We start from the raw sequence: 25,938 nt of genomic DNA, 5'->3' as shown, positions 1-25,938 counted from the left end.
CCCATGGAAGCTGTGTTCTTTGCCTTGGACAGGGCCTGGAACACTTGATCCATGGAGATGTGAGGTGCAGGACAAGCATTAGGAATGTTGAAAGGGCCTTTGGGGGGGACAGGGGGGTGAGGTTTGCACTGAACCAAAGTTAACAGGATCAGTGTAAGTGATACTGTTAAGTACTATTTCAGAACAAACCTGGGCTTTGCCACGGAGGTTCCGGACGTAACTGAAAACTTTATGGTTTCCCTTTTTTATGGAGGCCATTTCGATTCATAATTTGTCTTGGAAGTTTTCACTAGTGATCTAATTTGCTTGTTGAGACTAAGGAGGGAGTATTTCCAATTTGGAATGTGTTCCTTTTTACCCTTGGACAACAGTTTCTTCCTTTTCTTGTAAAGCCTGTTGACAGAGGATGTCCACCAAACAGGTTTGCATTTCCTTGAGGAGCAGGTTTTAGTTCTACTGGGTATGGCTGAGTCCATGCAGTTGTACAGATGCTTGTATACTGCATTGGTGTACTGTTCAGCATAGTTGTCTGCATCCTCTGAGGGTGGTGGTGGTGTAAAGCCACAGATACCCTCCCTTAGGAGGTTGTAGTCAGCTTTTGAGAAGTATTTTAACTTGATTATGGCTGTGTGTGTGTGTGTGTGTGGGGGGGGGGGTAGGAGAGAAAGTTCGAAAGAAACAATCCGATGATCTGATCTCACCAGGGAAGAACATACTATGGGAGCGGTGCATCGGTCACCCATGTTGGTAAGAACCAAGTCCAGAATGTTCTCTCCCCCTGTGGGGGATAAGATGAGCTGGTCTAGTGTATTAGAAGTGATGAAGTCGAGAAGTTGTTGAGAGAGTGCATTAGTGCAAGAATAGTTCACCCAGTCTATGGTGGGCAGTTGAAATCACCAAGGATCAGGGTGTGAGGGGGTACCTTGATGGAGTCAAGTAGATTCAAGTAAGAGGAGTGGGTGTCCTGAGTCATGGAGGGGGTCTATAGCTAGTTATAACTTAGATGGGTGTCTTGCCAACTGTCAGTTGTACCTGGAGTAGTTCCAGTGAATCATGCTGGCAAACCAGTCTGGAGGTGTTCCTGTCCTTAATGAAGATAGTGACATCACCACCCTTAGTCTTCCCAACCTCATTTTGGGGTCGGAATGTGTGGAATGAGGATTAGCCTGGTAAGGCAGATGTGCTCTTCGCAGCCCTGCACCAAGTTTCCATGACCGCACAGACAGCAGCATTTTCCAGTGCAAGGAGGGCCTCCAGTGAGTCCATTTTCAGATTAAGGCTCCTAGTGTTAAGCAGAATGACCTTCAATTTACTTTTTGACAGATCTTTTAAGTTGGAAGGTTTGCCTTCGAGACATTGCCTAAAAAAGGCACAATGGGTGAGCCAAGAGCCTTGGCCAGGATCTGGAAACCCAGTGGTGACAGGTAAAGGCCCTCTCTTGCAAAGCATTGAGACCTGCTGACCGTGTCATCCATGGATCCCCATGGAATGACACCAGAAACAAAGCCAATTGTTGAAGTCAATCATTTTTTGTTGGTATTGTGGTAATATTCTTGGTGAAGGTAGGATGCTGCTTAGGGCTAGGGTCATACCTGCCTAAAACACATACTCTGAGAGTTCAATCATGTCTCTGTTCATATAGTCCAGGGAGGTACGTCTCAAGTCATTCACACCAACCTGTACAATGCCAGAGTCATATTTGTCCCTGTTCTGCAGAGACAAGTGCTTGCGAGATGTGGTGGATTCTGGCACCAGACAGACAACTGACCATGACCTTCTCCTTGTCCAGCCTGGTGAGGCGGACATCTGTGTGTCTCACAACTGAGTCACCAATGACTAGTGTCTTTGGTTTATTGTTATGTCTTGTGGGCTGTGATGGTTTATTTTGCCTTATGTGTTGTGTTTGTGATACACTGGTGTATTGTCTGCTGTGTATGATATGTTTGGTGTAGTGTGTGGAATGTTTTAGTGTGTTTTGGAGGTCTCTGCTGTTTAGGTAAGTTTTTATTGAGGAGCTTTGCATAGGTGTGTGTGTGTTGTGCTTGGCTGTATGATGTGAGTAGTGTGGTGTTTGTGCTGGCAGTCTCCACTTTGTCAGGATTACTGACTGTGGCATGAGAGAGCATGGACTCCATGTTACTGATGTGCATGCATTTCTCACAGGTGGAAGAATTATGTGCTAGAAGAAGAGGGTTGTCAGCAAACATGAGTCTGTTGCTACACTGTCTCAGCATGCCAATGTCGACCAGGTTGTCCAGAGATAGTGTTCCAAATGCTTGGGCGGAATTATGGAGAGAGAGTTTTGATAAGGGTTTGTCCACAAGATTGTGGACCACAAGAACCTTCTTAAATGTAAGGTAACTGGCCTGAAGCACAAATGCTAAGACCAAAGCTAAAAATGCTTAGAATAATAGATAAATTTAATTAGGCTACTAACAAGCAGTAATAAATGCACTTGAACACTTAAGAGCACACAGCAAAAATAAGGTAACAAAGTATGAAGAACACAATTACAGAAAAAGCAGCTGAATAAAGTGTAATTTTTATTTTATTTTAGGTGGCGAGGGAGGAAACAGAAGATAGTTTAAGATTAGGGAACTAAGGGGTTGGCCTTTCCAAAAGCTCTCTCTGTGCTTAGTATGCTGAGCCGATGAGATAAGGCAGGAAGGAGTGTTCAAAGTCAAAGAAGTAAGGGGGTAGTCCTACCCAAATAATCTGACTGCACTACGTTGAGTGATCAAATGAGAATGGACTGGGGGCAGTGACCAAAATCAGATTTACAGCAGAGGCGGGCAATTCCAAAGCTGCCAAGTTTAAGACTACAGCCACACTTGGGAGGAAGGCTAGAAAAAACAAACAGTGCAGACAACAGGACAGAGACAATAAAGCAAATATATAAATACAGCACAGTGCAAATCGAGTTGCAAAAAAAGTATACTTGTCAGTTTGGAATATCAGATGGTAGGTAATACCATGCAATTCAGCCAGGAGAATTTAGCTATATCAGCTCTGCAAAAATTCAGAGAAGTGAGGTTTGTACTGAAAGTGCAACACAGAAAATACACCTCAGGCAATGAATGACTAATACCTAAGATGGGCTGGCTCAACAACCCCCCACCCCCACCCACCTACACTTGAAACTAGCTTCTGAGCTACCCTGAGAATCAAACAATGCAGTCAACAGGGGAAAGACAATAAAGCAAATATATATATATATATATATATATATATATATATATAGCGCAGTGTGCAAATCGAGTTGCAAAAAAAGTATACTTATTAGTTTGGAATATCAGATGGTAGGTAATAGTATTCAACTCATCCAGGAGAATTTAGCTATATCAGCTCTTTACAAATTCACAGACGTGAGGTTTGTACTGAAAGTGCAATTAAAATACACCTCAGGCAATGGTAAAAATAAATAAATAAATAAATAAAACATTTTCAATGTTCCGCCCTTTTATACTCACAACAAACATTCAAAACTATATAGACTTCCCTTTTGGCCTTAATAAAAGGTGCACTTGTTACATTTGAATGAATAAATTAAATTGTAACACTGGTATGTTTAATAATGAAGTACTAAGGCTGCCGAGGATGCAACTACTTGTAAAAGGGCAGCGCAGTGGTGCAGCGGTTAACACTGTCACCTCATAGCAAGAGGTTCTCTGGTTTGATTCTCGGCTGGGGTGCCTTCTGTACAGAATCTGCATGTCCTCCTTGCATTTACATGGGTTTCCTCTGGGCACTCCAATTTCCTCCCACATTCCAAAGACATGCATCTGGAGTGTTTCTCCCCAGGCCTCCATTGAAAATAGGCTCTGTCCTAGTCGGACTTTCATGATCAACAAATGTTAAGTAAATAAAGAATAAATAAAAGTATTCAGTTCCTTCACTATCAGATTTTATTTATTTTTCACTAAACTGCCTGCCAGTTCCCCTTTAAATGCAAATTATGACGTTTCTTATACAAATGCCTCAAGCACATTGTCTAGTCAATTGTTGATGAATTGCATGCATCCGTAAACTTACAGTCTCCAGCTGCAAGCATTTGCTGATAAAAAGCCAGTCATTTTACAAATGCAAGAAACACCTCCTTTCAAATGTTGGAAAAACTCAGATTTTTTAATGCTTTTCAGTTTCTAAATTATTTGTTTAGGAAACAAATGTCCTTTTTAAACCAAGAACATTAGTCTGTACTTTAATCTGTTAAATAACAGTGGGAATTATTATATCTTAATGCATATATAATATAAAGAATACACTTTTACACCCCAAGCAGCCCACAATCACAACATTCTATGCCCTCTATACAGCCTTTATCTTGTAACACTATAACCCTCGTTTATACTGCAGCCAAGAAAAAGTATTCCTTTTACTTTAATATTACTTGCATAAACATCAGTCACTGATAAGATCCCTCACACATTTGAAATCTCTGCATACTATCCAGAACTTTTTTACAATATAACATGTAATTTACTTAAAGAAATTTATTATACACATATTGCTAAGAATAAAAAAAAAAACATTAACTTAGTTTCTTTATCACCCAACACTGGTCTCTGTTTATGAACAAGGCATTCTTGTTTTTTTTTTTCCTAGACAGCTGCTGTGCTTTTTTTGTTGCTCAATCATTTTTTCCTTGGAACAATGGAAAAGTTTTCACTGCCAAGTTCTATTTGTGTGCTTTGTTAGTGTCAGAAGAATGAAAAGCCATCCTCTTCAGCTTGCTGGTACACTGTTTGCTGGGTAACCTTTTTGTTTATTAACACCTAAGTTTCACTCTCCATCCAAAAATGTATTTGATCCTTCAGGAAAATAAATATTCTAAAGACAGCTGGATATAGCAACTTGAATGTCACACCTGATTCTTTACATGCCCTGACTGCAAGGATAAACTTACTTCTCTTCTGCCTGGTGTACAGTGAATAATCATTTTTCACAAACACTCTGATGTCCCTACCTTTAATATTTTCTCTTTTGCCAAGCTTTTGTCAGGACTGGCATTTTTGTTAGCATGACTGCATCTTTACTAATATTGGTCTTCGATTCTTTCTCATGGCCATATTTGGAGCATTCATATGGTGGGCCTTTTCAGTTAACAAATCCTGCTGTGGAATACCAGCCCAGTTGCTTATTTGTACTTTCATAAAATTAATGTGATCTATTCCTTTAAGTTTGTATAGTATATCAGAAAATCTCAGGTTTTGCCTGTGTGCTTTCTCTTCTAACTATGTTTTTAAGCAGTTCTAGAGAAACATTATATTCAACCACTTTCCTTTAGTTCAGACTTTGATTTCTGTAATTTTATCAGCTCAACTTAATAGTTACTTAAAGTATTTTCTATTCTTTGTAGTCTTTTCTTATTTGACTTTATATATTCCTCTAGTGTCTCACTTATTTTAAATACTCTGAATGCATTTGATTTATTTTTTTCCTTTAAATTACCTGAAGACATAACCTGTACCAAAGCTAACACGTAAACTGCTTTTTTGTTGAACAGCTGAAAGTCTCTCCACCTACGTTTTCTTTTCCTTTTCTAGTTGATTTTCTCTTTTCTGACATGTAAGCAGTGTATGACTAATTACTAGCTTAATTTTACCCAAAATGTTAGCTTTTGCTGGCCTTTTTACATCATACTTTTAGATTGGGGGAGCACTAATCAGACTGTTTTTCAGTGTGAAGCCATTTACATCAAGTTTCTGATTCCCTACAGTATTGTTCCAGTATTGTTAGAGTGAGAAAAAAAAGTTGAGCTAAACTATGACAGAGAATGGACTTTCCTCAACTAAAGAGATTCAGCAAAAGTATAATTTGAAAATTCATTTGACAGATGATTTTTTGTTTTGTTTACGGTTCAAGATTGTTAGTGTTAGCCTAGAATCATTAAGAATTAGTTATTTGCTAGATCTGTAATTATTGTCATGATTTATGTCAGTATTTGTACATGTTTATATGTATACGTGTGTGCGTGAATGTGCGTATATATATAGGTGTGTGTGTGTGTGTGTGTAGGTACGTGTATAATTTATTTTGTAGGTATTTATCTTTTTTACTCTATTTCTTAAGTGACCGCATTCAACTTAAGCGTAGCTGCATAATCTAATAACATCCAGACAGTGTGTGTGTATCTAAATTGTGCTCGTACAACTTTGAAAGTTGCTAGAATAACTGAATATGCGTTCGCGTGCATGTGCATTTTCTAAAGGATATGACATCTAAATCTCAAATATCTGCCATTACTTAATGCCTATAGGTCTCAATGATTTGCTAAAAAAACACAGATTTTGAAAGGAGCACACCAAAAATGTTAAACAAAAATGTGGACAGTCACAGTTGTGGGATATGAAGTCTGTTTAAATTTGCGGAATTCACGGGTATGCTTTCTTAGTTTATTGCAATATGATTTTAGGGACTATGCAAATCACGCGATAATTTTACTTGTGCTACAAATATAAAATTTGATTTTATGCCATGGGTATTAGTAACACATTTTCGCAATAAATTACAAAATGCAAAGTAGAACATGACACGGGCTTTAATTACTGGGTTAGCGCGCTTAAGGGGGCATGACGGGACTCGCCAATAGCTTGTCTTAGAATGCAGTGGGCGTTGTTTAGTGAAGGGCTATGCTGGGACTGGATTCGTTCTCCAATACGTTTAATTCCGAACATGCTCTCTCTAAAAATTCGTCTTTGTACACGCTTGGCTTTTCGGGATAAATTTTTATATTACAGTTACAAGCAGAAAGCCGCGATGTCCAGTTTGTTGATTAACCAGCCTAGATATTCCTGGCTTAAAGATTTGGGGCTTAAAGAAGAAAATAACGGCGTGTACAATGGAAGTTGGGGAGGCAGAGGAGAGGTAGGGCACTCCACATTCATCGTGACTTCCTAAAGGTTAAAGTGTTGCTTGACTGACGTGGGCAGACAGACATGTTAGCGAGCACTTTGTACGAAGTATGTGGGTGCAGATTTACAAATGTGCTGGATTCGATTTTTTTCCATACACAAATGTTTGTAATCACAAACAAGTACAGTTTTCATGTAAAATGCATTTGCAGGTCAACGTTTACTTCTAAATAGATATAGAATAGAGTATTTAGCAGCTGGAAAAGAGCTTGAACGAAGTGCTGATCTGGCAAGTTTTGCATGCATGTGGTAGTAGGATTAACTTTGTGTTGCTCGAATTGAGAGGTTTCCTAGTAAAGGGTAACTTCCTAGGAGAGTACAAACGATCAGCAAAGCACATTGTGTTCTTAGTTTTATACAACTAGAGTTTGTCATTTAATAATCCTACTGTTTCTATTTCTGTTAGTATGATGTTGTAGCTTTCTTGAAGTTGGTGGAAAGCTAACATCATTGCTGTGCCAAGTATGACTTTTCAATGATAACCAGGAGCTAGCTGTACACAGCCACGATGTTTGAAACAGTATATTTACCCCCCCTTCCCGAAAGTGCATGTTTCTGGAAAGCATGCTTTTTCAATTACAGCAAATAAAATTAAGCAAGTCAGTCTGTACCATGCCTTTCAAAGAAATCGGGGATAAATCTCAACAGAATTGGGCATAAATTCAGAAATAATCAGGGACATGTTTTAAAAGCAGTGCTATTAGCGTGAGGCATCAACAGAATGCGTGAATGTGAATTAATATACATTTTAGGAAGTAAAAGAAGTTTATAACTCTAATTATTATGTTTTTAGTGTAATGCAGCATCTTTTCTGCAAAAGTCGCCAGTTTTAGGAGTGATTAACAAGGACATAGCTAAAATTTGATTGAAAATTGGGGAATCCTTGCAAACCAGGGGCAGTTGAAAGGTTGAGGGAAGAAGCTATTTATCAACTAGTGTAATAATGTAAAACTAATGTACACGTGGCAGGGATGTCTTTTCATTTGAAGTCTAGTGTGTCACTTTGTATAAAATGTCTGTTAAGGCATACATGTGGTGTCTGTGGTGAATGCCTGGCAAGCTGCATCCTCTGTTCTTAATTCCACTTTGTTTTGCTGTTCTTGAAGGAGCTGTAGGTGAGATTACCAGGTGGGCAGTCAGATCATGGTAGTTAGAGTGTGATGGCAGTAAATGGCATTCCTTTAGGAGGAAATTAAATGTGTTCTAATTGTGTAGATGTTGGCTGGGGGGGGGGGGTTGCCTTTAGGGAACAATTTTCATCTACCCTCCACAGTTGAAGAGGTGGCAGACCCAATGGCAAGACTTTTCTTTTTGTGTATTGCCAGGTGACTGCAGAACTATAATTTGCACAAATATGGGTGATAGGCATGCAACGTTTTGGGCCGGCATTGTGTTTCTAAGGTATGTTGAGTGAGTCATAAAAAGTAACTTTCTGGGTTACAGTTTGTGCCTTTTCAGTGAAGGGAGGTCTTTCCATTAATTGATGTTCAGCTGAAGGAGTCTGCTTAGACTGAGAAGCCCATGTTTAATGGGTTACCTGGATAGCAGGCAGTCACCATTGTCTATATACCTTCAAATCCGATATTATTCTGGGTTGTGGGTATAAGGTCTGTTTTGAGATGACATAAGACCTTTAAAGTAGAAGGGTTCAGAAAATTTATGAACAAATGCCAGCATGAATGAATCAGTTTCAGGACCCACAGAGTGATTCAGCTTAAAGGGGGGGTGGGGTAGGTGATGACCATGGGGGTATAGTGAAAAGTATATAGCTCATAGGAAATAAACCCGAGGATGTAATCATGGAGCACTGCAAGGTTGAAACCCAGTGAAGGTTCACCGGAGGATTGTAAAATGAAGTAAGAATTGTGGATTATGAGTGTGTGTTTAAATACTGTGGATCAGTATGTGTTGGAAAAGATGGGGATATGGGTCGGGACATGTGTATCTGTGGGATCCATAGTGTAGTATCTAGGATATGTCATTAGAAGTATGGTCAGGATGGGCTTGTAATAAAGAGCCAGGTTAAACAGATTCCTTCAATCTATAGGTTTCATATTTTCAAAATTGACTATATTTGGAGTCATTATGATACATGTAACACCATTATTGAAATACTCACTATACGTAATATTCCCTTATTTTGTAACATAAACTAAATGTGCTTTTACAATTTTATTTGCATTTTTGTTGCTTGTATGTGTGTGTGTGTGTGTGTGTGTGTGTGTGTGTGTATATATATATATATATATATATATATATATATATATATATGTATATATATATATATATATATATGTATATATATATTTGTGTGTGTATGTGTACTTATGTGCATGTTATAGTTCCAGCTATTTGGTTGAATATTTGAATGATTGACCTGCTTGCAGGAATTATTGTGCTTTGTGGGGCTGATTGTCTTTTGTGGAGGTTGTACAGCTCTAGAGTTTGTATGTACGAGCAAGGGGGTGTTAGGGCGAGCACCTGCATTGGAGGACATGGCCTGTAAAAGCAGTTTGGTGAGTTGTTTGATGTACATATCTGTTTGTTCAAATCAAGCTCTCACGTTCAATAGCCAGTGTTTTGGTCTTGACAATCTAATGGTCAATATTGTGAATATTTGATCATTCTAAGTATAAATGTGCATATATGCATATGCACACACACCTGTATATAACACACATGTACATATGTCTAGGAGTACTGTATTGTGATACCATGTTTTGTGACTGTTTACAAAGGTGTATACAAATACATGTTATCACATGTAGTAAGTGTAATTTATCACAACCATTAAAACAATCTGGCTTCACATGCTTCTTTTATCTAGTAATATTGGGAGTAAGAAGACATGTCAAACAAGGGATTTGCAGCACTCCTAATGCTTGAATTAAAATCACCAAGGTTCTTTTGATTGTTCTCGTTTCAGTTCCCAGTTGCAGGAACTCTGAATTGTAACCTTCTATTTTGCTGCCTTCGTTGAAGATGCTATATCATATGTTCATAAGTACGTACTAGACTAACTGTCCTTGGGAACCATTTTAAGACTAGCCCTTTTCCCTTTTTGTTTTGTGCTTGAAATACCCAATCCCTTTTGGTTATAGGTTGACCTTACCCACACTGTCGTCTATAAGGAATTATATCACAGATAATTTGAAGGGACCCATACATGGGATAAAGCATTTTGGAATTACATCTGTCCATTAGTAGTACAGAGGCCATCATTTACATGAGTAATAGCCTGTGAAGGAGTTGTTATGGAGATTGTGTAAGACATTGGCTATTATTTTAGGAGATTCACCGTTTTCTTTCATTATTATTATGCATCATTACATGCATTGTTGTTGTCGAAGCCGTGGTGGTGCAGCGGTAGCGTTGTCGCCTCACAGCAAGAGGTTCTCCCGTTCTATTCTCAGCTGGGGTGCCTTCTGTGTGGAGTCTGCATGTCCTCCACGCGGTCGTGTGGCATTCGAAAGACATGCGTGAATGGGTGTGCCTTTGTTGAGGGTTGGGCGTTGGGCTGGCACCTCGGCACCATAAAAATCGACTGCCAGTCATTAGCAGACCGGAGTTCCGCTGTGGCGGTACCCCTAACCGAGAAAAGCCGAAAGAAAAACAACAACAACTGGAATTGTTGTTGTCATTTTTTTGTCCAGTAGAAGTTAGCATCTTTTCCTCGTATTAAAAAAAAAAAGACTATTCTGTAATAGCAGAAACTCTTGCTTCAACTTATGGTCTTTAGTTGCAGTTTTGAACTTGATTGGCATTCTCATGACTCTCTCTGTCTTTCTCTAGAAAGGAAAGATGATGGATGTTCTTGTCATAGTACATCTTTTGATTCATTTCCCTGTTTTACCTTCTTATAAGTATACACTAGCCAAATGACCTAGGTCAGGGGTGTCCAACCTTTTCAGTTGCAAGGGCCGCATTGAGTCAACAGAAATGGTCTGGGGGCAAACGGCAAGTGAGGACCAAAAAAAAAAGGTCTCTCTCATTAACTGAAGAGCAAAAAAAAAAAAAAAAAAACGCATCATAAACAAGAGCAAAAGACCCCAGGTTTATGCGGACTAATACAAAGTCAGCTGTATTGTAGGGGAATTTGAACAATAAATAAATTAATAAATGCATAATATTTGCCCTAAAATTCAATATCTCATTCTAATTATTAAAAAACCAGTTAAATCTAACATCTTAGTTTATTTGTAAAAAAAAATTAACAGGTACAAACCTTTCAATTTGTATGAGATCATACCTGTGATTTTGCTGGTTTCCATGTCTTCCATCATGTCCTTAATGGCCATATGTTGTCCAAAGCGCTCATGTATTCTTCTGTTTCTAGCTTTGCAATCTGTCCCTGAAATATGGCACTGGCAATATCAGGAATGATGACACTTTTACTTCTTAAAAAATGAACAATTTTTATTTTTACATTTGTTTCACTGTCACTAACAGATGGTACAACACGTTTAACTTTGGTTCACCCACTTACTGTGGAGACACAAAGAACATGGTAGTATGCCAAAACACACTCCAGTTTCACAAGGTAAACTCACACATGCTGTTTTGTAGTTGCCTCTCCAATCTGCATTTCTCAAATTTAAACAAATAATTGACTTTATAATAAATAGTAGTGGCAATGTTTATTCGTGAAACCAGTTCACAAGGGTGCAGCCAGGCACAGACCTTTGCAGAATTCAAACTTATTGGTCCTAGTTCTTGTTATACTTAAGTGTCCATATCAGGAGGTTCAGGCTGTCAAGTCAGGATTGTTCTTTTGTGTAGTAGACAAACATTATGAGCATAACCTTTTTGATGTGAAGACTGAGCTTGTCTTTTTGATACCAGTGCGTCTATATCGGGTTTGATAGATGTAGTGGCGATGCAAAGAGTATTTTCAAGATGCTCATCTGAAATTTTTGTTCTGATTTTATTTTTTGTGTGCTTCATACGAGAAAAAATCTGCTCGCAAATGTATGTACTCCCCAACAGAGATGTCATGAACAGGGCATGTTCGTGAAGTGATGGATATTTTTCTTTGGGTAGGTATAACTTATAAAAGTCAAATAAAGATGCTTGCAGAAATTTTTCTTTAAGTTGCATATCTGACTGCAATTCTATGCATTCCAGTTGCAGGTTTGCAGGCAACATGGCAATGTCAACTGAGAATGGAGTAGCAAATATACTGAACTGTTGTTGGTGTTTTCTAAAATCTTGAAATCTGCTCTCAAACTCCTGTGCTAAACTATTAAGTAATGCCGCATATTTTTCAGTATTTGCATGGCTTTGCTCAGACAGTGTTGCAAAGTGAATGAAGCTATTGTTCTTAATCTGACTGTGCCACAATTTCAGTTTCATTTTAAATGCCGTCGCTGTTTGAAACATGTCATTTATTAATAGATTTTCCCCTTGGAGGCGCAAGTTCAGGTCGTTTAAATGAGCAGTGATGTCTACTAAGAAGGCTAAATCAGCCATCCAGCTTGCACTTTCAAATTCAGGTACAGGTTTTCCTTTTAATTCCATAAAGGACTTTATTTCATCTCGTAAGTCATAGAAGCGTTTCATCATTTTTCCACGACTTAACCACCTCACTGCAGTAAAGTACAAGATGTCTCCATAGGTAGATTCCAAAGTAGTCAGAAACTCCTGAAACTGGCGGTGATTTAATCCTCTGGATCTTATAAATTTTATTGTTTTAACAACAACATTAATAACATTTTCCATTTTTAAAGTCTGTGCAGACAAATTTTCTTGATGTATAATGCAGTGGTACTTCATGAAACGCACATTAATGATCTGTTTTGCATCTTTTTCCATCAGTGTTGTTAGTCCTTCCCTCTTTCCAACCATAGCTGGAGCACCGTCAGTTACTATGCCAGACAGGTTTGTGATGGTCAAGGAAAATCTTGCCAGTGTTTCTTTACTGCCTTGTACAGATCAGCAGACTTCGTTGTGTCTTTCAGTGGAACCATACAGGCCAGTTCTTCAGTAATATTGAAATCGTTGTCAACACCACGAATAAATATGGCAAGTTGTGCCGTATCTGTAACATCAGTGCTGTCATCCAAAGCTATGGAGTAATACTTGAAAGTTGCACACCAAAATTCCAACGTATTTTCAATAGATTTGGCTATATCTTCCACACGCCTTGCGATTGTCTGGTGTGATAAACTGATTTTAGAAAATTCTGATTTTTTTTTTCAGGGCAAATTATGTCTGCTACACTTTCAAGGCATTCTTTAACAAATTCACCATCGGCAAATGGCTTGGATTTTTTCGCAATTAAATTTGCTACAACATAACTTGCCTTCAATAAAGAATCCGGTTGAGTAGCTGATTTTCGAAACAGCTGTTGTTGAAATGTAAGACATTTTTTAAATTCTGATATTTTCTGTTTACGGGACACTCCTTGCAATTAACTTAATTTGGGGTGCGTTTGAATATAATGCCTTTTCAAATTGTAGTCCTTGAAAACGGATACCACTTCTCTGCACACTAAACAAAGTGCTTTATTGTGTGATTCAACAAAGAAGTACTCATTAGTCCATTTTTCCTGAAAGACTCTTCTTTCGTCTGCTATCTTGCGTTTCACGGTTTTGGTTTGACCAGATGCAGAAGTCATCTGAAAAGTAAAAAAGGAGTAACTTAACTACTTTATTTCTAGTTATATAATTTTTAAAACAATGGCTAACTATTTACATTAAAAAATAAGGAAATAAAAATTAAAACTATCCATACTTGTAGTAGTATATGTTAATGGTGTTCAAGGGATCATTTCACATCTGCAAAATAACACAAAAATATCCCTGGGGTGAATTTATTTATTTATTTTTATTTATTTATTTTACATTTGTTAACCGGGCTAGTCCAACTGGATATATTTCCATTTTCAGTAGCCACATGAAGAAAAGGCAATTTATAATACAAAAACAGTAAATAATAGAATACAGTGTCTGGTTCAATATAAAACATTTAGAAGATGGAGAATTTACAGTTACCCATCCAGTTGGGCAGATTACATATGAGGAGGGCCAGTGAGGCACTTTGTTTCATTTGTAGTACTAATGCCATTAGTTGTAGTACTAATGCTATTAGTCTTCAAAACACCCAATACGCATAAAGCACATCACATTTACTGTGACTGTTGGTCTGTACTCTGTGCCAGTAATACTGGGCATTTTGAAAAGTTCTTCATAATTCATGAAATTCAGATGGACTGCGATAGAGCTATCAACATGTATGGTTAGCTGCATGTAATCAACAGTTTCTTACTGCTACAAGAATGGCAGCTTTCAATTACATAATCAGAGCTGTACCATCAAGTTTCAAGTTAAATACTGTGTACTTTGCATGCTACCCAAGAAAAGTCATTCACTTGCAATGAAAAAAACTGGCACACACTGACACTGTCATTAATTCACTACTACTGTACTACCAATTCACACTACGAAAACCACTCCAGCCGTCCAAAGTAGGTAAAATGTCAACATTAGCAGCCCTACAGTATTACAATCCACAAAATTAAGCCAACAAATTTGCAATAAAGTAAAGAATTCACATCACTGACTTAATAAAACAATTCTGAATAAGAGGGTCTCACCCAAACAAATGACTGGTGCCATACACATGACTGCAAGCCGAATGCCAACAAATGCATCATCATCCCTTTTGGGCCAAAGTTTTGGGGAAAGCGGTTGTGAGGCTGCCAGCCCAGCTAGATGTTATTTTGTACAATGTACATAATTCTATGTGTCATTTTTGAATATTAATATGCTTCCTATGCTTGTCTTACAAATGTAAAAAAAAACTATACATATGTGTATGTGTATATTAAACTATTGGTGCAGAAGTGTGTGTTGAACTGTATGTTCTGTACTGAGCTTCAAGAATGTAACCAGTGTACCCTGCTGGGAAAGAACAGAAATGTGTGTATATTGTATAATAACTATATACCTATGCAGATGTGTGCTGTAAGGTAGAAGTTGGAACATACAGAGTTAAATTTGCCAACACTAAGAACAGAAGTGAATTGTTTTACAACTGTCTGTATTGATAGAGAAGGAGTTATTTGCTAAATGCTAGTTAACAAATGAAGTGAATTGTTTTACGACTGTGTTTATCTAATCAACAAGACGGGATGTCTACACTACAAAATGACAGGTTTCAAATGTAAAACTGTTTACTACTGTTTTATGACTTCCAGTTCCAGGGCTTAGGCCAGGGGCCTTAGGCACATTTCTGAGAGATAAGTAACCTCTCTTAGGGACAGATTGCAATATAGCAAGATTAGTAGATGTTTTCTGTATTTTGAGACTGTCCTGCAATGTTTTTTAACATATTTCCTGCAATTCTGAACTGTGTCACTTTATTCATTGAGTTATTGAATATTGTCTTATTCTTTTTATTGTTTATTATTAAATATATTTAAAAACCTTTTAATTGTGGCTGGTTTGTTTGTTTAAGTATTTTTTGTCATAATGCCTTGTTTTGTATGTAATTTGCACTCATGATGCTTACTTCAGTAATTGCAACAGGCAATTGTGAAATTCAGGAATGCTTCAAACACTTCAAGCACGAATGCATTGAGATGTTCACAGACTAGCTTACATAGTCAGTTAGCAGACAGACATGCAGACAGATACCTACTGGAAAAGGCCACACAATCAATATATATACATATTGACCTGTTTCATATTAGTTTGGACGTTCACTAGACTACAGATTTTTAACACCCCTTTCTTTTGAGTCATTTTGCCTAGTATGGAACAGCACTGAGGAATAACCAATGGAACAGTATAACAAACTGAAATATTGTAATGAATTATTCAGACTGTATAATTACCAAGTAATTTTACAAATGAGTCAGCATAGTTCAATTAGGGTTACCACCTGTCCCACTTTGCGAGGGACAGTCCCTCTTTGGGCAGTTGTGTCCTGACAAAAAATTTAAAAAATGGCAAATGTCCTGAGATTTTATCTGCCTAAGCAGCAGACACCCAAGCAACCGCTACCCCAAAACAAAACACGTGCAACACATATCTCACAAAGCCAGTGTACCGAGCAGTCACAGCCCTTAAGACTAAACAACACACCTGATACACTTGTAATAGGTGACTATCGTCAGGCACACTGACGTCCCGCTCACCAGGCTGAACAAGGAGAGGGTCACGGTGAGCAGCCTGTCGGGCGCTAGGATCCGCCACATAACACAAGCACTCAGGTCACTGCAAGGCAAGTACAAATATGACTCAGTCATTGTCCATGCTGGTGTGAATGACCTGAGATGTACCTCCCTGGACTACATGAAAAGAGACATAAAGGAGTTCTCTGAGCATGTAGACCAGGCCGGTATGACCCTGCCCTTGAGTAGCATCTTACCCTCACCAGGCCCATAATTGAGTACAATGCCCCTTTTGGGATGTACCTTACCAGACACCTGCAGCAATTGGAAAGACCCCAAAAGTACCTCACCAAGAGGATCAAAGGGCTCAAACAGATGCCATATGCTGTCTGGTTAAAGAAACTCCAGCTCTACTCAGTGGCATACCGCCTGTTCAGAGGCAATCTGTGCCTGATGTGTAAAGCCATGTCCAACCCGGAATTAATGGACATGCTGCACCTCAGAAAATCCAAATCCCATCGAGCTACGCACTCGAGAGACTTGAACCTCAGCACTGAAATAAATAGGACATGCTGGAGGGACAAATTCATAACCCAGAGGCTCCCTTCACTCTGGAATAAAATCCCAGTCCAGGTTAGGCAGAGTCCCTCATTGACTCTCTTCAAGAGGAATCTTGATGAGTGGATGGGCGATTGTAGGTTTACCCCGGGTATCATTTCTGTGTCACTGTTAGACAGAGGCACAGTATACTAACCTCGAAAAAGGGCATAGCAAAATAAATTTAAAATGGGTGGTGAAAGCCAAACACATTCTGGCTAGGCTTATAAATGCCCTAGGGCAGATAGCCTAGTTATGAACCTATGAACCCACCTCAGTTAGGGCAGAATGGGAAGAGGGGTAGTAATATGCTGGAGGGGGTCACTTTGGCAGAGACTGTTTCACTTGTGTAATATGCTTATATTTATTAATGACTAATATTCACACCTCCTAATTAGACCGTGGTGGTGGTGCTGCGGTTTTTTTTTTTTGCTGTCTGGTTCAATTCTCAGCTATAGCGTCTTCACTGTGGAGACATGCGTGAATGGGTGTACCTTCGTTGAAGGTTGTGCATCAGGGCTGGTAACTCGGCACGTAAAAATCAACTACCAATCTTTAGCAGACTGGAGTTCCACTGTGGCGACCCCTAACCAGGAAAAGCCAAAAGACACTAGTGACTACAACAACATTCACATCTCCTAATTGTGTATTTTCCTTTTCTACTCCACTATCAGACAGGAATTAAAATTGGTCCAAATAACAGTGTATTCTGTATTTATCCACAATTCAGTTTTATCCTGCAGCTATTTCCTTATTGTCATTCAGACACACACATTGATTACTCTCATCTGTTACCTCCATTTTCTATGTCCTGTACCAAAATTCTTCCTAGTGTAACTACATTTACGTGCCGAATACAAACATTTTGTTATAAAATAAAAGTAACTCTCCCCAGAACATTGTTGTGGTCCAAATGACAAGAACCCCTTCCCTCCAAAAAGACTGTTTGTACTCTATCAAAAACGTTTGCAATATCGACCTGAAACATAAACATCACTCTCAAATTGCTTAGCCAACTTTACAATTCCCACAAACAGTAAAAATCTATCCGTTAACACTGTATTAGAAAAAAATATTAATATTTTGTGTCTGTCTCCCACTGTCTACTCTTCTTTTTCTTTGAGGTTACTTTATTTCTTCACCCCCTCCCCTTCTGTTACAGTACATTCATTTCCATCATCGTAAGTCTCATTAGCCAGGACAGAAGAGAAATCTGATGCTTACTTTTTGGCTTTGGCCACACTCTTCACAAGTTAAGTAAGGACAAGTTTGCTTAAATATCCTGTTTTACACAAAGAAAGCAGCCCTTTATTTTTTAAGACACAACTACTATAATGCATGAAAAAGTTTGATGATCGAGGTGTTTTAAATTTTCACTACAAACAACTCCACATTACCTTCCCAGACCCAAGTCCAAAAATATTTTCTGAAAACTGTGCACAGCTTTACAATGTAGTTGTATCAATTATGCCGAAAAACAATGCAAAGCATACAACCAAAAAACACACAACACTTGCAGGAAATGATACATTTTCTTTTTACTAGTTGTTTTTATGCTTACAGACATACTGTGTACTATAACTAATACAGTCATGCTCCCTGAATCCATCAGCCCTGTAATTCTTTCCCCTCTTCTCTCTGCCACATTGCATTTGACAAGTTTAGTAACAGCACAGTCGCAGATTCTATCTACAGTTCTAGTGCTTAGAAATCCAGCATTGTTACATTCTCCAGACATTATTTTTTGTACACTTTGCAAGCTAACAGTAATAGTTCTTAAAGGTATAATATTGCTGTCTCTATTTGTGTTGTACCTGGCTATATGTTCTTTTCTATAACTTTAAAATAAATCAGCTTAGTTAACTTTTTTCATGTTTGGAGGCAAAGCAGCATAATTAGGAGAAGGTGTTTTTTTTTAGTCTTTAAAAATGCAAAGCAGTCACTGTCTGGATTCACATACTTTCGGAAAGTAAAATACTCCTGTACGTCTGAAATTACTTGTAATTCACCAGTAACTACATGACATGTAGTTGGATAAGGTACACATACTAAAACTAGCCCTTGTAGAAGGTCTCCAACCTGTGGTCTGTGCATAATTTTACAGAATAAACAATCTTTTTTTCCCCAGAGACTAGAAAGCTGAAGCATGTTTATTATACTGTACATACAGTTGCTGTGTCCAGCTGTCATGACCACCCCCCCCCCCCCCAACATCCACCCCATACCACAAAACCTGATAGGGCAAGAAATCTGGTAAAGCCTAAATAAAATGAAGTGGAAAAAGCCCCAAAAGGACAAATTTTAAAAACTGCTCTTATAAACTTAGAAAGTTGCAATAACAGGATTTGAGTTAGGATGCATTTTCTGAAGGATATGAGCTCTGAAACTCAGACATAAAATAAAGTTCCTCCTGACTGTACATAAGAAAAAAAATAGAAAATTATGCTGAACCTAAAAAGTACCTTTGACTGGTAAACTACTGAACTTTAGCTCTAGCTGTGCAATTGAAAGTATGAGGAATCCAAGAAAATTGTTGATTAGATATGGACTACATTCATGTCGATTCTCCATTTAGCAAAGCAATTAGTGCTACACAAAACTGATATAGGTTGCTACTCTCAGAAACGTATATTGTTTGTGGGAATGTCACACCATCATTAACAAGCATTTTACCTTGCATACCCTATTGTGGATTGCTTCCTGAAGTGTAGCAATAGCTCTCTTTATATTATGCAGCTATAATACAGTTTCAGGGAAGTGAGCATTAACCATTATGACTTGCGGGGTTCAAGAGTAAACCAGACGTCATGCATGCCATATGAGCCCAGTTTTTCATTAAGACTTATGCTGATGATGAAAACATCACACATTAGCCTGTGCCATTCAAAAAGTGTTCTCTCTTTCAAACTTTATTTATACAAAAAAAAAAGTTACAGAATATACGATGATGTTTGTTTTATGTGATATCCATCAGATGATAAAAAACACTTTTGGTAATCTATGGAAAATAATGGATCTGCAGAATAATTTCTGGTAGTAATGAGCCAATAGTATGCCTCATTTTACTGCTTTAATTTAAGGTAGCTCCAGAAAACCTTCATCGGTGCATGTTTTATATAAAACTCGTACTGCATACACTTTGTGCAGGCTGCAACTTCATACTAACAGAAAGTAATATTAAAATTGCTTTTCCCAAACCTCAGACATTTGAATAATTTGAAGAGATAACATTTTAAAAGCAAATCCAGAACTGCATTGCAAACACTGACCCACGCAATGGAAGACACAGCCGTTCTATCTGCATGCATTCAGTCTCTCAGCGGTGCCAGAGACGGTACCCCAGCTTGCATTCTGTATGCAGGCTACAGGAAGTGGAGGGCTGCTATTCTCCTATACTCCTATTTGTAATACCCCTTGCATGTCAGAAATTCCTTAAATCACTCATCTTCATTTCCTAAAGCAGCATTTTGGACCACCTATGTAACTACGAGGGCAATTTCTGCAGGTAATATTAATGCAGACATTCTCCCTGCAGTTCCTGTTGCCCTATGGGCATGAAATCCAAGCTCTTTACAGTAAAACAACCTGCTACTGAAGAAATGCTTTTAAATGAAGCATATACATTTCACCAAACGGGCGGAAGAGTGGGTTAAAATTTCATACATGCTGTTCTGCACAGAAAGAAGAATCAAAATACAGGAACAAAATATATAAAGTGGATATGAAATTGGCAACATAGAACACATGGATGTTAAAACATCAGCAGAGTCAAGAAATGTAACTGAATTCACTGTCAGCAAGGATCCTGAACCAAATGTTGGTAGCTTCAAAACTTGACAGTTATGCAAGGCAACACTTCTGAAGAGTGCATTATGGTAATCCAACTACCACACTTCTAAGACACTTTTCCAATTAAATTAAAAAAAAATCTGAAAAATAAATAAAGCCCTCATTGTAACAACAACAAAAAAAAGGTCCACTTTTTTTGTACTTTGTAATATCTTGCCATCTTGTGACTACCGCTAAAACATATACCATTATAAAATGTTCACTCCTCGGTTTCATTGCTATTATCAAATGCACTGTAGTTAATCAAAGCGTTGCGTGTATTGTACACCTACTGGTCAGTAATTACATATTAAACTCACAAAATTACTTACCTTACCTTTTGCTATGTTGTGTAGTGTAACTGTAGTCAGTGTGTACTCCAAAATAAAATAAATCCTCTCTCCACGATCTCGCTCCTTCCTTCAGCTTTACCAGAACTATAAAAAACGACCGAACGGTGTTTTTGCGCATGCGCATACCAGCGGAACGACGCTGGTTTGAAAAAAACGTGAAAAAACGAAAGTTGGCGCATGCGCAGAACAGCAAAAGTACGCGGACGTGTAAACGCATGGAAAAAAAGTTAATTTAAATTTAAGGGTCGCGGGCCGCTTGGAAAAGCTCTGAGGGCCGCATGCGGCCCGCAGGCTGCGGGTTGGACACTCCTGACCTAGGTGAACATTAAGAGCTTAGAGACGCTGCAGCTTACCAGCTTTCTCAGTCCATAAGGGAGTAAAGGAGTTGGATCCAGGATGAATTTATGATTACTCATCCATCTGTACAAATTGCATTTAAAGGAAGCCCCTTTGTTTGATGTGGTGAGGGGGTGTCTACTTCACGAGCATGAAATACCACAGTACCGAAGATGAGAAGGCTGGGATTAAAACTCAAACTTCATTTCAAGAAACAACCACAAACCCTACAACTTTCCAGTGGTTAAGTAACCACTGGGTTAAAAAAACTGAAGGGAAATACAAAGCACCAGCTCCAATCCAGCCAGGTGGCGACTGTGCCCCACATATCCCATAATGTGGGGGGGCTGTGCACCATATCCCCCCCCCCCAACTAAATAATTAAACTCTGGGATCACACTACAGTGGGGGGAAGGGCACATTCCCCTTGTTAGCCCACTGGTTACTTACAGTTGGAAAGTTGTTGGCTATGTGATTGATTGTTGAAATGAAGTTTCAGAGTTTTTGTCTTTGCCTTCTCGTCTTCGGTATTGTGGTATTTCGTGCTTGTGAAGTAGACCCTGTGAGGGACCTTATTCAATTGATAGGGTATTCTTTTATCTCAACGACGGGTCCTGTTTATAGTATGATGTAAATTTAGGTCTCTGGGTTAGTTATTTTGGTATTTCCTGTTTTGTGGAGATATAAAAGGTCAAGCAGAACGTGGTTATTTGCAGCCTTGTGGGCCAAGCAGAGCTCACCACATAGCGGTCTTTAAGACATATATACAGAGAGAGCAGAGTGACAGAGCTTGTGAGCACTGTCTAGTTTGGGGTGTCCATACTCTTGTTGTTGTGTTTTTTTTTTTTTTTTTTGCTTTGGGAGTTAGGAAATTTGATTTGATTTCTTGGGGCTAATAAGTTTTTACTGTTGTAGAATTTAGTTTGTGGCTTGTTTCTTAAGGTGACGTATTTTGAGAACTAGAGGAAGCGGTGTCAATACAGGGTCGTAAATGGGAACCGAAAGCACTAGATCTAGAAGCTTTGAGGCCTTAGTACAGAAGGGTACTAATTGTTTCAGAACATTTTTTGGTAACTCTTTTGGTTGAAACAAAATATGTGTAGTAAGGGAGTCTGCTTTAAGACTTTCTGCCCATTAACAGTTGAGCTAGCGACCATCTTTTCTCCTACAAAGGTGCATTTTTATTTTAGATGTAGGAGGCATTTCTGTTTTTTCCCATTATATTTGTAATAGTTTGAATTTTTTTAAAACCATCCATTACTTTCTAAACAATGTAGAGTTGATGTCACATATCTGAATTTTCAGTTTTGTAAGAAACTGAAGTTCTTTGCTAGTAAACTGCAGGCCATTATTTATTTAATTTTGTTTACAGGGATAGAACACTGATCAAAACATACCTAACCACAGTAATAAAACTGCTATTTCCTGGGTAGTATTGGAAAATATATAACAAATATCAAAAGTGCCAAAGTACTGCAAGCAGACAATCCAAAAGGAAAAACCACTTTAATGACAAAACACAGCAGAGCTTTTGGACATAATCCTTCTTCAATACTACAAACTTATAAATTTTCTTTCATCTTATATACAGGCCCAAAGTAGTCATGTGGTTAGCAGTCCAAAAATCACATGACCATAAGTATCACTCAATAAGGCAAAGTTAAAACAACACAGATAGCAATGATTCTATAGTACATAACAAAAATTTAAATAATTTAAAATTCAGCTTGCTAATATGATTAATAATCAAAGTTACACATAAAATTCATATTATAAAATTCATATTGTAGAAACAATATACATAATTATAAATTCAATCTACTGAGCTTAACCAAAATTGGTTTAAGGCTCAGCATACTGTTCAAGCCAGGAGAACGGTCACCAGCAAACCTTAAAATCCACTCATATTCTTTAATTTCTAAGAAGTTATTTATATCACCACCTCTTGGGAGGGAAAACAATGTCAATAACCCTGAATTTAAAAACATGATCTTGTCCACAATCTAACATACGCTTATATAAAGCATTTGTTTGACACATCTTCTAATCGCACCTTCCTTCAGCTTTACCAGAACTATAAAAAACGACCAAACGGTGTTTTCGTGCATGCGCATACCAGCGGAACGATGCTGGTTTGAAAAAACGTGAAAAACCGAAAGTTGGCGCATGCGCAGAACAGCAAAAGTACACGGACGTGTAAACACACGGAAAAAAAGTTAATTTAAATTTAAGGGTCGCGGGACGCTTGGAAGAGCTCTGAGGGCCGCGGGTTGGACACTCCTGACCTAGGTGAACATTAAGAGCTTAGAGACGCTGCAGCTAACCAGCTTCCTCAGTCCATAAGGGAGTAAGGAGTTAGATCCAGGGTGAATTTATGATTACTCATCCATCTGTACAAATTGCATTTAAAGGAAGCCCCTTTGTTTGATGTGGTGAGGGGGGTGTCTACTTCACGAGCATGAAATACCACAGTACCGAAGAGGAGAAGGCTGAGATTAAAACTCAAACTTCATTTCAAGAAACAACCACAAACCCTACAACTTTCCAATGGTAAGTAACCACTGGGTTAAAAAAACTGAAGGAAAATACAAAGCACCAGCTCCAATCCAGCCAGGTGGCGACTGTGCCCCACATATCCCATAATGTGGGGGGCTGTGCACCATATCCCCCCCAACTAAATAATTAAACTCTGGGATCACACTACAGTGGGGGGAAGGGCACATTCCCCTTGTTAGCCCACTGGTTACTTACAGTTGGAAAGTTGTTGGCTATGTGATTGATTGTTGAAATGAAGTTTCAGAGTTTTTGTCTTTGCCTTCTCGTCTTCGGTATTGTGGTATTTCGTGCTTGTGAAGTAGACCCTGTGAGGGACCTTATTCAATTGATAGGGTATTCTTTTATCTCAACGACGGGTCCTGTTTATAGTATGATGTAAATTTAGGTCTCTGGGTTAGTTATTTTGGTATTTCCTGTTTTGAGGAGATATAAAAGGTCAAGTAGAACATGGTTATTTGCAGCCTTGTGGGCCAAGCAGAGCTCACCACATAGCGGTCTTTAAAGGACAACCGCGCCCTCAGACTCAAAAAACATATTAATTTCATCATGGTTTGATGTTTCCTACATTTTAATAGCACTCTGAGACTATTTTGAGCTTTTTAGATATTTTTAGATGCAATTTCTGACTCTGACCACATGGGATCTGGCATATTGAAAAAATTCAGACTGTTTACTCTGCCTCAAATAATGCATTCTGGGATACTTGGTCTCCAAAAAATTGCATCAGATCTGCCACGTTTTGCCTTAAGCTGCTGTCACTTCATTGACTTAACAGGCATTCACTGCAGTCTTAAAATCCCCTAATTTTGGTTAAAATGTTATCCTTTTTAAATGACCACTTGAAACACAAGCAGTGCAAATGCTACAGAACAGAACTGAAAGGTGCATTTTCTAGCCCTTTCATCTTAGAAATGCTAAATTGCTTTCTTTTGTGAAGGCTGAAATCTAGCTCTTCAAGGAATCTCCCCTCCCACTTCACACCTACCTTCCCTAGCTGTCAAAGAGCCAAGGGTAATTTGACCCATTATCTGCATGTGATTGACAGCACGTCACAGCAGGTGACCAGAGTAATGTACTGTTTGCTTGTCAGCCTTTTCCTCCTTACAGTGGGAGACTTTTTTTGTTGCACTACTCCTGTCAAATTTAAAACCAAGCAACATAGCACTGGCAATAATCCCTGCTTTGCAAAGCAGTCTGCCACTTATTTTCCCTTCCTGTTTAAATAGCTAACAAATGATGCACTATAAACTTGAAATATTTTAGACTTGCATGACAGCACCCACATGCTTTTTTGAGTCAATATTTAAAAAAAATTATGGTAGTGCATACATACACGCAGACACACACACTGCTTTACTTCTACAGTGATTTAGATTTTTACATTTTATAGCAGTGTACTAACCAAGCAGAGAAATCTGGTTCAAAAGCAAGGATAAATTGATCCTGAAATACCTATGAACCTCAGCGCAAGAAATTAGGACAAAGCCATACATAGAAGTGGGACAAAGGCACAAACGGAAAAGCGCAGTCTGGGTCTGAACTGTCTGCAAACAGCTACAGTTAACTTTGAGTATGTGTCTACCTGTTTGAACCAGTATTCATTTTCCCCTGGAGAGCACTCTGCTTTGGCTTGTAAGCAGCCCCCCCCCCCAACACACACACACACACACACACACACACACACACACACACACACACACACACACACACACACACACACACACACACACACACACATTCCACTTTCTCTTATTCCCTTCTGTTAGCAAATAGTATCCGCCATAACTCATCAAGCATTAAACATAACTGGGGAAATATAAACCCTGGATCAAAATGAAAATAAGTAGGCCAAGCTAAAAATGCAGCTGCGAAAGGGAAGCACGTGGCACCCTTACAAACAGAAAAAGATTAACTCCACTAATGTGCAATTAAAAACTTGGGAGGACACAATATCAGGGCTAGGGAGGCATAGAAACAGGGACAAATTACATTTAGGATACACTATTAAGAAGTAATAAGACTTACCTTACTTATGAAGTAGCAAAACGCTGGTGAAGAAGAAGTGCTTCACATGAATAGAGTCGACCAGATTTGCTAACACAGAAAAGGAGTTCCACACAGCACCTAGTCCATTTATTAGGTTAACAGTGTACTGGGAAAGGCAGTGTTGACATCACAATGTGGGAGGATCACAGGGATTCTGTACAGCATGCAAATAAGGCAGTGTTTACTTCACTTT

The 25,938-nt window shown here is 38.5% G+C and overlaps 1 protein-coding gene across 1 annotated transcript in view; it reads left to right on the top strand.

Moving 5' to 3' along the window:
- The first annotated feature begins 6,615 nt into the window (after positions 1 to 6,615).
- Positions 6,616 to 25,938, top strand: part of ALDH7A1 (aldehyde dehydrogenase 7 family member A1) — a 760,748-nt gene continuing 741,425 nt past the window's right edge. The window contains exon 1 of the mRNA XM_044060782.1: positions 6,616 to 6,867. Coding sequence (XP_043916717.1) covers positions 6,676 to 6,867 — 192 coding nt within the window. The 5' untranslated portion in view covers positions 6,616 to 6,675. The remainder of the gene's footprint in view (positions 6,868 to 25,938) is intronic.

The sequence above is a fragment of the Protopterus annectens genome, chromosome 2.part0 (assembly GCF_019279795.1).
Source record: "Protopterus annectens isolate FY-2018-M chromosome 2.part0, PAN1.0, whole genome shotgun sequence".
In the NCBI taxonomy this organism is placed as follows: Eukaryota; Metazoa; Chordata; order Ceratodontiformes; family Protopteridae; genus Protopterus; species Protopterus annectens.
Note: the sequence above shows the minus strand (reverse complement) of the source record. Positions and strands in the feature narration are given on the sequence as shown.